The following is a 13888-nucleotide window of genomic DNA, read 5'->3' as shown; positions in this document are numbered from 1 at the left end:
TCGGACAATCTTTCGAGCCCGAAGTAAAAATATTGAGTTTGTAAAACCCAGTGTTCCCCTAGAATCTGTTTCAGGCCTTGTGGAACCCGCCGAATAAGCCCTAAACAGACGAGGCGCGCAGGACGGCGTATTGGCGTGGTCATCCTCAGTCACATGACGCAGCAGGCGGTCTGCAATTTATATTGGCGTTCAAATTTGTGTTTGTTTGGTAAATTCAAGACTTAAAGCAAAGTGATCACAAGGATGAGGGGGAAGGGCCGTGACTTAATAAGCTGCAGTTTTTGCAGAAAAATAAGCTTTGTAACCAATAACCTTTGGAAAACATAAGCACACCATGAATTGGGCGTGCATGATTCATTGCTGCACTTTATCTTCCTTGGTTCATGGCATGAGTATATGCAGGCCCCCCCAGGGCTCTCCTCGCAGCCTGTTCCTGAGGTCTGTTTTCACCTACCAAAAGTGACGATTTCTCTTCACTCATTTCTTAAACTGAAGGACATGTTGTCCTGTATCCTGCTCGTGGTGCACAAATCACCTTCACAGCTGAGAAATAAATAAACCAGGCAATAAACACATAAATAAATGTAAATGGGATCTTTCGTGAGACCCTCCGAATCTTATACCATGTTGGCATTTTCAAGCATGCAAAGTGAGAACCCACAAAGTCCTGCGGCGGTGCAGGGTCACCGCCACGGACCCTCGTACTTGCTCCCTCTCCCATTTGGAAAACAGTAGCGTAAGTTTTTTATTTTATTTTGTACGTTTTAAATAGGGTATTTTGGAAAACAGTAACGTTTTTAGAACATTTTAATAGGCCATGTTGACAAGGAGACAGTCGGGCATTTAGTCTGCACATTTTAACATCTCTAGATTGTAAATGTTTTTAAATAGCATAAATGGACAGGAAGTTCCAATAAGAAAAGAGCAAATCTTTTTGTTTTCTCTAGGGGACAGACGGGAAAAAAAAACAGTTTTTTTGGCGTTACAAGAACAGGGGTTCTCGTTGGCTTGGTGGCCTGCCAGGTCTGTGCAGGGTATAAGTGTATGTGTGTGTGTGTGTGTGTGTGTGTATAGGTTAACAGGGGAAACACAATCTTTGTATTGAACTAAAAGAGTGGAGTTGTTCACATGAAATTAGTCCCAACTTTAAAGTTGCAAAACTTCGGGAAATAATGTGTACAGCCAAAATAAAAAGTTTAGTTAATATAACATTAAACCATTCCTCTTTTACTCCATAGATACAACTATTAGTAAAGTACTTATATATTTCACTTCCTAATAAATACTTATGGTAATAAATATCACATGTACAACAACCTACTGAGTGACAAACAGTGGATTACTGCATGACAACTGGCATATTCCTGTTTATCACTCAGGAGTAACAAAGCTGGGAACCAGTCAGGAGAGCAGTGACCAGCGGGTGGCGCCCTCACCCGTTCGAACTGTGGAGAAGAAGAGCAGCCAGAAGAGGCAGAGGATGGGCGCGGCCACCACCTGGTTGACGGCCCCAGAGTGGATCTTCTTGTCCAGCTTGGACGGCAGGTAGGCGTAGTACATGTTGTAGCGGTCTGCCAGGTGCTTCAGCAGCATGTACATCAGCCCTACACACACACACACACACACACACACACACGCACACGCACACACGCACACGCACACGCACACACACAGGGTGTCGACAGATATCACAGCGTTCTATTTAATCATTTGAAAGATGCTTTTTAACAAAATGTAAGAGTGATTTTTGGACATCTCTAAAGTATTCAGACATCAGAAATGTTGACTCTGATGCAGAGAAAAAAAACCTATGAAAAACTATGAAGTTATATAATATGTTTACGCTTAAATTCAGCATCAATTCAGGGAAACTTTGAAAAAAAAAAAGGTGAGGTATTAGAGCCAAGACAAGGGTAAACCTGGACACTCAAGACAAATAAATAAATGAAAAGTTGCAGTTTGGAATAGAATTCTGGGACTTGTAATTCCCAGAAACACATATCATCTGACGGATGCTTTGAACAACCAGGGGGAACAAACTGTGCTCACCGAAGGGAACAATGATGGGGCAGGTGATGCTGTAGGTCATGACCACGGTGAACACGGCCATCATCCAGGCGTAGGCCGCCCCGAACTGGAACTCGTAGGCTTGATGCTGCGGGGGAAATCAAATCATTACGTTACACTTGTTCCCATTTAAAAGCTTAATGATTCACATACTTGCAACAATTCCTGATCTAAGATCAGTATCTGTGCAACAAGGACAGGCCTGTTTATTGTACAGTGCAAGAAAAAAAAAAAAACTGAACGAACTTCCTCCCAAAGATAATTTAATTTCGTTTGTCCATCTGAAGTTAGTCAACTGTACAGTAATGTTGTTAGAGGGTTGGCTACGCTCCAGCTGGAACCTGGACCAATCAGCTGCTCCCTTTCATCCCATTCTACCATCACTGTGTTCAGAAAGACGTTGACAAAACACTTCAGATTTCCATAAAATATTTACCAAATGAATCAAAATGATGCAGAACGAACGTTTTCTTTTAAAATGTAGTTTCACAGGAAACGATTGAAACCACACTCTAATCAACTTAGTATTTTAACGATATGTACGGCAATCTTATTGGAAGCAAAATCAAAAACTCGCGAATTTGGAATCCAGACTATTTATACATTCTGAAAAGTATTAAATCAACACAGAGTTTGACTACAACTCTGTGTTGTAGTTTTTTTTTTTTTTTTTTAAACACACGGTGACATAAAAAGCCAGGTACCCTCTTGACGTTCCTGCGCTCGGCTGCGGAGCGTGCCAGGCAGAGCCGGATCATGTACATGAGCAGCCCAGGGATCCTCAGCAGGTCCATGGCGTTTCCGATGAATGCCGAGGCGATGACGTAGTTGACGAAGAACGCCCCGTTGTCTGGGAGGAACACACACCTACAGGGGGATTAATGGGCTTGGTTGATGGATAATATCCACACATTAGAGGAGTAAGTATTTCCACCAGGAATCTCAGAGAAATAATATTGATCAACGACAGATTTCAGTGTTGAGTCTTTGTTCATCAGGAAATTATGTAGAGTAATTGGATTACACACACACACACACACACACACACACACACACACACACACACACACACACACACACACACACACACACACACACACACACACACACACACACACACACACACACACACACACTTTTATTTTTTTGGCTCCTAGATCAACTACTCGGTGGAATACAGTGGGTCACTTACTCAAACCTCACTCCTGCATCTGCCAGGAACCGTTTGTCAAAGAGCCAGCGGAAGAACACGTCCAAGCTGCAACGCACACAAAAACCACCAGAACTATTATTTCCTTCCTAACTGTCTTTGTACGGGACTGTGTGAAGGTGTCGGCAGGGTTAACAACCTTTTAAAATCTATTTTTATGAAATTGAAGACAAACCATCCCTCTCTTGTTTAGTGAACGATAAAGATAAGTATAACGTTGTTTTGTTTTTGTTTTTTAACCAAAGAACAAGGATTTTCTAGATTTCTTCACAGGTCAGTATGAAGGGAAGCAGTAGGTTCATCTTTCGGTCTTAGAAAATCTGAAATTTCGATTCTTGACATTTCGACTAAAAATAAATACATGGATTAATATTGTCATGTTTTTGTTGTCTTAAATTCAAATGTAAGACATTTTAAGAAGTTTGAAGGAGTTTGTGTAAGCGGGGGCACTACCTGCTGAGTCCAAGCGAGGGCAGCAGCAGGACCATGAAGATCAGGAAGGTGTAGCACTTGTGCATGGTGGTCCTGTTCTCCCCGGACCTGGAGGAGGGGGCAGGAAGTGACATCAAACGCGGGTGCAGACAAACACGCACCTCCGGCTGCATGCTGATGCACTTTTGAGAGGAAAAATCGTGTGAATTCATGAAATAGATGGAAAAATAATAATAAAAGTAAACTTTTGTAATAATTGGTTCGCATCATGTCCTGCTTCATCAAAATATAAATGCCCTGTCGTCGTGCCATGTTATGGAATGAAAATCTTTGTTGACTGCTGGGTTGCTATATTACGTATTAGCTACACAGTACTAAGGCGTTTGAAGATGCCCTTTTGGCTTCAGGTAACTATCATTTTGTACCATATGACTATTTTACTGTTGACATCAGTGGTTCTCAACGATGAAGAAGGTTGACAACGACTGGTTTCATGTCACAGATGAATCTGACAGAATATTAAAGTCCTGTTTGGTAGCACTGCTGGCGGGGGCCTACCGGGTCCAGTGGGCTTCGAAGAAGGCAGAGTAGTACACGATGGTGGGCAGCAGAGCGGAGAAGGACCACAGCAGCAAGGTGGGGAAGAACTGCGTGATGATGGGGTTCTGGAGGGCGGAGGGAAGAGAGTTTCACTCAATCCTCAAACATCCTTCCTTGCGGTGCTTTGCGTGGCATTCCATTTTTGCAGGAAAAAAAGGGTCTTGAGATCCTTTGTAAGTATATAAACCATAGCCCAAAACAACAACAAAAAAGACCTTTGATTTCTAGTAACAATTAGGGTGTCAAGATTCTCCAAATCCACGACTCGATTTGACTTTCAATTTTAATATCAAGATTTGGTTTTTAATTTAAACTATTTCATCAATTTTTTCCAGCACCAACGGCTATGCTATGGTTCAACTATTGATTCTCGAGTTGTAAAGAGAAAAACTTGTTTCTCAATAAGTAACTTTTATTTGAATATTAAAAACTATAAATGATAACAAAAATATGACAATATTTAAACAACACACCTAAGCAAACAAAAACTCTAGATATATTTATTTTGCTCCTTTTCCTGCTACTGCTCTGCTGGGGAACAGATTGCAGCTCGCTCCTGAACGCTCCCCACAGCCCGCCACGGTCCGGGAGCCAGTGGTTGGGAACCTTGACACTAGAGGACATTCCGTGGGTGATGGTGGGGTTTATTTCCAACTCTCATCACCACGTCTTTGTAATTACTGGACATTCGGGTGAAAGGCGCTCTGCTCTCTCCCTTGTACACAGTGAAGCTCCGGAGGAGAGGGAGACGGTGCTGATGGACTCGGCACCGTTACCGGGAATATTTCTCTCTAACGTGCGTTCACTGTGCAACAAACTGGATCAACTTCTACTAAGCTTTGTAATTTTTTTGTAATATTTGAATTTAAGCCCAAGTGTCAGGTGGGTGGTGCAGTGTGCATTGAGGGATGCGGTGCAGCAGGCCCCTGCACCCCCCATCGCACGCTGCATTTGTTAACTGGCGGATCATGATGGCCCCAATATGGCCACTGTGTCGGACCCACAAAAATAAGGGGAGAATCACGAGCCCACTTGTGATTTCGAAGTTCAAAATCTCACGCTCATTTAGATGGTTCTCCCTTTGGAATCCTGACACCCCTAGTAAAAATGTTATATCTTATAACCGCAATTACCACTCTGTGTTTGCTTAACTACAATGTATTTATATTGCAGACAAACAAATCATGATAGAAGTGACACAACTACGAGGGGGGTTTAGTGCGACACATCAGGAGGTGAAGGGCTCACATTGAGATACTCCACGGGTTTGGTGACGTTGAACTTGTCCATGGTGGAGATGATGATGGCCGGGGTGGTGAGGAAGAAGAGCAGGAGGAAGAGGACACAGTTGATGATGAAGCAGCGCAGCCACCAGGAGACCCCTCCCACCGACAGATGCTCCCTGTGGGAAGGAGGTCGCTCGGGGGTTAGACCCGTGTGTGTGTGTGTGTGTGTGTGTGTGTGTGGGGGGGGGGGGGGGTTATGGATACAGCTGGCCTGAAACTGATACGATATGGAACCTGTTTCCGTTTAACAGTGGATGAAACCAACAGTGGAGGATGAAGTACTCAGAGCTTTCACTGAAGCACAAAACGACTATGGCCACCCCCTGAAAGACGACCGGTCGGATCAGTCAAGTCAAGCAGTCGTTTTCTTGTGCATGTTTTCAGTGTGCATTACAATAACGGGATAAAACAGATAGGCGCTTACAAAACGCACAGGTTAAACATTTCAATGAGGAATTATAAATATTTGTGTGAAGACGGCTCTCCATGCGCCCCGATCCTCTAAATAAAACGACTAAAAACAGTGTGGGGACGAGGCTCGGAGGAACGGGGCACAGGGATGGGAATCGCTAAGATTTTAACGGTACTACTACTCTGACTCTACTACTCTGCTTATCGACCCGGTAATTTAACGGTACCTTTATCGGTCCTTTTCTTTATTTTTTTTAAGAAAAAAAGTAAAACTAATTAAGAGCAGAATTAAAACTGCTTTATTTTCTGTGCATTACGCATGGAGAGGAGGCGCAATCTGCGCTCGCCGTGCCACTGTCACTCAGTGCAGTGTCATCTCGTGTGTGAGAGCCAGGCAGAGGGAGCCGGCCCCGCCCTCCTCTCAGAGAGAAGAGATGTCTCTTCTGAGAATAGTAAAAATGCTTCTGAGACAAATATCTTCATCTTACTGCAAGTTAGAAACAGGTTATATATTCTAAATAAAGAAAATCAATAGAAAATCTATTTTTATTAATTTCTCGGATACTGTGAACAGTACCCGTAACGTCAGAGCGTATTGATACTACGGTCTTTCATAATTTAGCCCCGGGGACCATTTTGTAGCGGGTCGGTCAGTACCCCACCCTCCCTGCCCCAACCCCCTCGCCAAATAGTGGAATATTCTCATTGAATAGCCGAATCCGATATGACTAACCAAATTCGAGTCGGGTACAGCCCTAAAAATAACTCCAATAAAATGACCACATTTACATTTCTACTTAAGTAAAAATATACAAGTATTTGCTCTTAATGTCCTTTAAGTATCAGAACTAGAAGTACTTGGTATGATAAGAGAGCCTAAAACTTCATAAAGTACTACTGAAACCCTTTTTCTGCAGATGATGATCATGCTTTTGGTCCAAATATAAATCCTGATTAAAAATAAATTGAACAAAAACAGCTCAAGAAATGTGTAGAAATGTAGTAAATTACTTAAATCCCTTAAGGCTCCTACCAGGATGGCAAAGAGCATAAACCCAAACTCGAGGCTTCAAAATCCTCTCCTCAGAAACCATTCGGGGGGGTGGCGACTTCACAGACTATATTGGTGAGAAAATTTGATCAGCTGAGCTAAACTGGTCTCCAAGTAGGTTTGGTTTTTAAGACCCACCAGTAGACGTTCTGCGGGTCGGGGGCATAGCCGACCGTCCAGCTGTGGATGTGCAGGCTGCCGCTGAACGGGGAGGATTTGGGCTCCCGGCGGCACTGGCAGCCCTGGCACTTGCAGGCGTTGAAGTCCTTCAGGATTCTGGAGTTACAGCAGGTAAAGACGTTATTTTGTAAAATAAAAAGTAAATACAAAAACCCAAAGAATCGCACGTGAACGCTTGCGGCACAACGTCACATGCATTCGTATTGAACCGTTTGATACGACACAAGTGGAACGTCTCGAACCAAGCTGTTACACGCTGACGGACACACTCACACTGCGGTCATGGCCTCGTTCTGGAAGGTGACGAAGGCCATTCCTAAAGGTTTGCTGTTGACCTTGTCCTTCTCCTTCCTGTAGTCCTCCTTCAGTTTGGCCTCTAGTTTGGTGTAGTAACTCACCGCCTCCTCCTGCGGGAGACACAAGAACCTGGTCATGCACATCGTTTGGTACTCGTCAAATGAGCGTCGCCTGGCTCTGCCGGCCATACAGCCACGGCAATCCAGGCTATTCTCATTTGTAGTTCCACGTTGGTGGAACGAGCTGCCAAAAATGACCAGAGCAGGGACCTCCCTCTGTCTTTAAGAAGCACTTGAAGACCCAGCTCTTCAGTGAGTACCTCCTGTCCTAACCTACAATTACTTAGCACCACCTTGCAGTATTTATTGTTACACTAATGTTGTTGTTACACTAATGTTGTTGTTACACTTATCTCTGTCGCAATGTAGCTTGAATGTTATTCTCCCTTGTAAGTCGCTTTGGATAAAAGCGTCTGCTAAATGACTAAATGTAATGTAAATGTAATGTACTCGCACTGCTTTCCTCTAAGAAGAAAAAAGCTACAACATCAAACATGCGCTAATTCCAAACATGAAACAGGAGCTGAAAGACACAACATCATGTATGACTGTCACGTTCAGCTGCTTTTAGCTCGTTCAGTAAATATAAAAATTAACCAGGATAAGATTTGGCCGACACAGCGTTGCCATGGCTACTGGCAGAGTTTCCATTATCCGGTTTTTGACCAGTAAATTCTGTTACAGTCCGACATATATAAATCTCTCCAGTCATAATTTCCACTGAAAACAATTACCTCTAAGCACAATTTGAATTTGTGCTGCACAATAAAACGATAACACTAATTATCGCCATATTTTTTCCCTCGACGTCGAAATAAAATTCACTCGATCATCTCAATAAAAAAAATCCGCAAGTTGCAAAGGAAAGCCATTCAGCTTGGACGATCTAAAGCGGACCTTTCACCTCTAACCAATCACGTATGTTGATATAAAAATAAGCCCCGCCCACAGGTTGAGCTTGTAAACACACGGAGCGGAGACAGAGCAGCGTCCAGAACTCGAGGAGAAGCAGAAAGATGATGTCCTTGACAACAGGGACACACATCCATAGTTTGGTGGTTTTCTTTTGGATATTTAAGTTCCCACCCAAAGCAGAGGCTAAATATCCATTATGTCAAATATATCGACGAGACACCACAAACGATTATTTATTTAGACCCACTCGCCATATTTATTTTGTTTTTGATTTGATCAAAATGTTATTTTGGTGAAATGTTAATAAAAGCACCTGTTACTTATTGTTCAAGAACAGAAATATTTTTTTTTGAATCGTAATGCATGAAATGTATTTATTTATTTATTTCTAAAATGCCATCAACTGATGGTACTTTATTTTTTAATTTGACTTTATTTTATTTTGAATATTCAATAAAATATATTATGAATTTACATGCCTTGATGATGTCATTCTCTTTATAACCTGCTTATCAATTGTTTTTAAACTCAATAAACACAAATCATATTGGACCGGAATTTCTCCTGTTTGTCCGGGGCATTGGAACCTTCCAGGACACGTTGACCGGCACCAGTTTGTTCTCACAGAAGCTCAGGCTACCGGCTGGAACAGATCGATAGGCCTCACCCGCTCGCAGCCTTTGATGATGCAGCAGCAGAGGTGGCCGCAGGGCTTGGGGTTGATCATGGTGGGAATGTGCTCCTTGGCCTCCAGGTCAGTGAAGAACTTCTTACTGCGCTCTGCCTTCTTCCTGCAGACGTCACAGACACTTTTGTTTTCCCTCCTTCGAAAAAAATTAAGTGATCTGCACAGGGCCTGACACCAAGTTTTGGAAGTGTTTGCCAAACTTTAATCATTTTTTTGATAAGATTTATGATCTGCTTTGCAAAGAAAAGCATACATTTTGGCTTAGTGCAGACGTTTTAAAACCATACGTAAACAATCTCACTTTTTTTCGCCATTTCAGGTAAATCCATGCGCCAGGAAAACTCATTTTCAGACTCTAAAAAAGTCTGTGGTATACCACACTCATTTGTTTTCAAACATATGAAAAGAGGTTGACGACGGGGCAACCAGACCACCTAAGACGCTCGACAGTGGTCCAAATATGGTTTGCTTAGGGGCAACTGGACAACAGGTAGTGTCAAGCCCTGCTATGAAGGGTGGACAGCTTTTATAGCATGTCTATTCATCTTTTTTGAAAGACTGCCCTCTAGTTTGTCTTCTCTGTCATCACATCATTACATTAGAATAGGAAGTTAATTTACACATTCATTGATTTCCTTTCTTCACAATGCAAGGTTAGTAGACACAAACAAGTGAAGACGGATGCATGATCTGAAGATAAACACACACAGACACTTGAGTTGACTGGTTACCTTTCAGAGTTGAGGTACATCAACCTGGCCACGTTGTAACAGATGCGAGCTTCAAGCACAACACAGTTGTCGTACGCCTGCCTGCAGGAAGGAGGGCAGGTGGCGAGGGAAGTTTTAAACAAAATCCTAAGCAAACAATCTGGTTTTGGTGTGTGTGTGTGTGTGTGTGTGTGTGTGTGTGTGTGTGTGTGTGTGTGTGTGTGTGTGTGTGTGTGTGTGAGAGAGTGTGTGTGTATATATATTTTAGTGTATTTGGACAGTCACACAATATGCATCCATTAGTTAATTAGTCACAGGAGTAGCTCATAATGTTAATAATGGCTCTATTCCATTTTATATATCATTACGTATGAAGGTTTGACAATATGATGCTGTGGCAAACTGAACTGTAACAGATCATTAACATTAAGATCTACACTAGGGCTGGGCGATATATCCATATCGTCACGATATGCGAGACTAGATATAGTCTGGGGTTGATTATTGTAATATGGTGATATGGTGAAATGTCTCCTGATAAATCCATCTGGGAGAGTTGGACGTCAGACACTGTGGAGTTCTCGTGTTCTGCCGACTTCAGCATGTAATGTTTTTAAAAGTACTATGTTTTAAACTATTAAATCTATCAAACCTTGAAATTATCCTTATGTTCCAAAAAGTCGACAATATGTTGAAAGGACCATACCGGCATCAAATTGAGTTTTAGACAGTTTACTTGTTACACACATTTTACATGACTTTTCTGATGAAAGCTGGGATTATTAGATTCATAATGTTTATGATCCTCCTCCCACTGACAACTACGGTGGCAGATATTCTTGTCCAAGGGTTCATTTCAACTTATTTGTTAGTTCAATGTTAAAGCAACAGCACTTCCTCCTTTTCAAATGGAATTACATGTATGTTCTGACTAGTTAATGAGCTACAACTCAATTTGAGTCCAGTACAGAGTCAGAAGGAGGCCAGGAGGCTCCTTTTGTACACGCTGCACGTGACAACATTCCTACTGTAACTGACCAGTAGTACGTGACACATGACCAACATGATCCTGCTCATCTGGCTCTCATTACCAACAATTACACGTATAGGACGGTCATTGTCTGGTGCGTGGAGAGAGGGACGCTTTAAAAAGGAGAGTTACGACTCTTAGAGAAGCATTTACTGTCACGGCTCAGGTTGACACACAGTGACTCCTCACAGTGAAGCAGAGACACCAAGACTCATTGACACAATCTATCATCATTGGATTCAATATTCCACTCATTCCGATATTGATATCAATTCATTTGTGACCAGTGGTGCTTAATTCATATGTTAAAAAAAAAAAGAAAAAGGTTTCATTTTTCCAAATCGATTCCGAGATTGAAACACATTTAACCCATGGTGAACAACATAAAAAGATGTCGAAACGACACTTACTGAAAGTGCTGCTTTATTTGCTCCTCCTCTGCGTACTTGGGGATCCCGTTGACAAATAAAGTGCGTTTCACCTGCGTGGAGAGAAACACGGATAGTTCACTGAGTGTTCGGACCCGGACGCTTCGGAACTACAGATGGGAAAAGCGGGCGGGGCCGGGGGCTAAAGGTCACCACCCACCAGGTCGTCCTCTCGGTAGTGCATCTTGGAGGTGTGACGCCGCATGCTGTACACCGTCAGTAACAGGTAGAGGAAGGCGAAGGTGGTGTGCAGCCACAGCAGAGTGTTACTGGGAAACACAGAGGACCGTCAGCACATTCTACACAACAGGAGAACGGCTCCCAGCGGGTGGGGCGGTCAGTGAGACGGGGCATCAGGGGCACTCACTTGGCGTCCAAATTTGCAATAGTGGTTCGTCCAAAACTGTAGGCGTTGTTTTCTGAAAAGACAAAAAATGGGTCAGTGGTACAGTAGTTTGTAGTGTAAGGCCCCGGTCACAGCAGCAGAGTCTTCAGTTTCAGTTTGTTTCAAACGTGACCAGTGGCTTTGCTTCCAGTAGTGACTTCAAGTCATCGGCAAGTTTTATGTCCTTTATGAGTTCCAAAAAATTACTCATTTTTAAGGGGATCTATTATGCAAAACTCACTTTTTCAGTGCTTGTGCACATACATGTTGTCTCTGATGGGCCTACCAATACACAAACTGTGAAATAAGACAACCCAGTCAGTTTTTCGTGAACTGTCTATTTCGGAGTAAAGCTCAAACCCCATTGGCTGACACAACCCGGAACTTGTGCTAAACCCCCATTGGCTCACAGAACTATGGGCCTCCGGAGGGTGGCTCCACCCACAAAAATAAAGCCAGTTTTGGAACACTATGGTTTTGAAGCATGTTACAATGGCTGGAATGCATAATCTGAGGGGTATTTTTAGCAAAAAAAAAACAACCTTCAAAAACATGTTTTCAGGACCTCAGAGACCATATATTAACTTATTGAAAAGCCACACACATCTTGAGACGAATGTGTGGCTACGCGAGGGACTCTGGTTGTTGGTGAATGGAACCTGTTAGTGTGTTGTGTGCCATTTGGGCCAAATCATTGGAGAGCAATGATTTGGCCCAAATGGCACATACATACTATATCAGAAAAAAACTGAGATTTATCATGTGTTGTTATGTGTGGGGTCTCTCACATTATCAACATCTGTTAAGATTTGAAAAATCTTGCAGTGTGGGCCAGGCATTAGCATCCAAAATGCGTCACGCTATCATTTTAGCTGCATGATCAGAATATCTCATAACACTAAAGAAACTCTGCAGTTGCAGTAAGTTGTGAGGCAAGAGTAAATGGTGCAACTATGTTTCCTTAATGTGAGTTTTTCTGTATAGTTATCAAGCTAGCTAGCATGCTAACCAACGATATAACTTGAGAAACGCTACCACCTGATAGAGGAATTTGGTACAGCCAGTTTCTGGGCTGACAAGGCTGGAGACAGCGCACAGTATGAGTCAGGAATGTGGACCTTACGTCTGTAGTCTGAGCAGCGGATCGGCATTGGAGATAATGAAACATGTGCTTTCAGAATGGCGACAGCAGATTCATGTGATCACGTACAGAAGGGAACAGAATGCGAAAGCACTTTAAACTGGGGGAAGAATTAGCCTGCATACGACAGACTTATGAGACTATATACATGTATCAATCAACAATGGCACGTTGAAGATTTAACCAAACCTGATTATCCCTAATCTGTAACTTGATGTAAAGCCAATATCACTATCAAGGCAAGAAATAATCAAGTTATTCATTAAAAGGTTTTTGGTGTTAAAATAAATGTGAGGGGAGTAGAAAAGATACTCATCAGCAGAACATAATGTGTTTACAGTCACATGAGGCTCATCAGTTTACTTATTAGCACTGAACAGACTCCTGTGTGAGCCAGTAGATGTCAGAGTCCTGACGTTTCATTAGGAGCTGATATGAAGCCCAGATTCAATCTATTAGATCCAATCAATAGTGAAGACATGCGCCGCTAATTTCAACACACAAACATAATTTGAGGTGTTATCCACTTTTTCTACTCGAATAAATCAACACTGTCGTTTGGCATCTGTCATGGCTAATATAGCCCTCTGGACCACAACGAAGAACAAGATAACCTGGCTTGAGATGTCAAGCTAGTTTCACTTCTTGCCTAAACTAAAGTTTAGAGGTGGAGTTTCTATCCAGAAATCTGACTCAGCAGAGTTAATATTATTATTTATATTTTACCCTTTCTTAGAATTACTTTGCAACTTTTTGATTTAGAACAAATTTATGAACATCATTAATATGATTGTTATTATTGTCATTATCAAAACAACATTACCATTAATCTGTTTCTTTTATTCCTGCATTCTATAAACCCATTTAGGGCAAACTATGTTTAAGTGCTCTATAAGTAAAACAAATCATCATCATCATCTTCTTCTTCTTCTTCTTCTTTAACTGGTATTGGACTGATCTCCAACACCAGAATCTGTCCAGTGAATGTCCATAATGTA

General features: G+C 42.2%; 1 protein-coding gene across 3 annotated transcripts in view; it reads right to left on the bottom strand.

Moving 5' to 3' along the window:
* Positions 1 to 13888, bottom strand: part of LOC307241833 (CSC1-like protein 2) — a 31088-nt gene that overhangs the window by 4216 nt on the left and 12984 nt on the right. For all 3 annotated transcript variants that reach the window (XM_080016074.1, XM_080016075.1, XM_080016076.1), the window contains 14 exons: positions 11732 to 11783; positions 11525 to 11633; positions 11347 to 11417; positions 9928 to 10008; positions 9176 to 9299; positions 7511 to 7644; positions 7196 to 7333; positions 5558 to 5711; positions 4268 to 4374; positions 3731 to 3817; positions 3260 to 3325; positions 2772 to 2934; positions 2050 to 2155; positions 1437 to 1604 (listed from right to left, as the gene is read on the bottom strand). In XM_080016074.1, coding sequence (XP_079872200.1) covers positions 1437 to 1604; positions 2050 to 2155; positions 2772 to 2934; positions 3260 to 3325; positions 3731 to 3817; positions 4268 to 4374; positions 5558 to 5711; positions 7196 to 7333; positions 7511 to 7644; positions 9176 to 9299; positions 9928 to 10008; positions 11347 to 11417; positions 11525 to 11633; positions 11732 to 11783 — 1560 coding nt within the window. The remainder of the gene's footprint in view (positions 1 to 1436; positions 1605 to 2049; positions 2156 to 2771; positions 2935 to 3259; positions 3326 to 3730; positions 3818 to 4267; positions 4375 to 5557; positions 5712 to 7195; positions 7334 to 7510; positions 7645 to 9175; positions 9300 to 9927; positions 10009 to 11346; positions 11418 to 11524; positions 11634 to 11731; positions 11784 to 13888) is intronic.

The sequence above is a fragment of the Zeus faber genome (genome assembly GCF_960531495.2).
Source record: "Zeus faber genome assembly, chromosome: 16".
Classification (NCBI taxonomy): Eukaryota; Metazoa; Chordata; class Actinopteri; order Zeiformes; family Zeidae; genus Zeus; species Zeus faber.
This window is presented reverse-complemented; position numbering and strand designations above follow the sequence as displayed.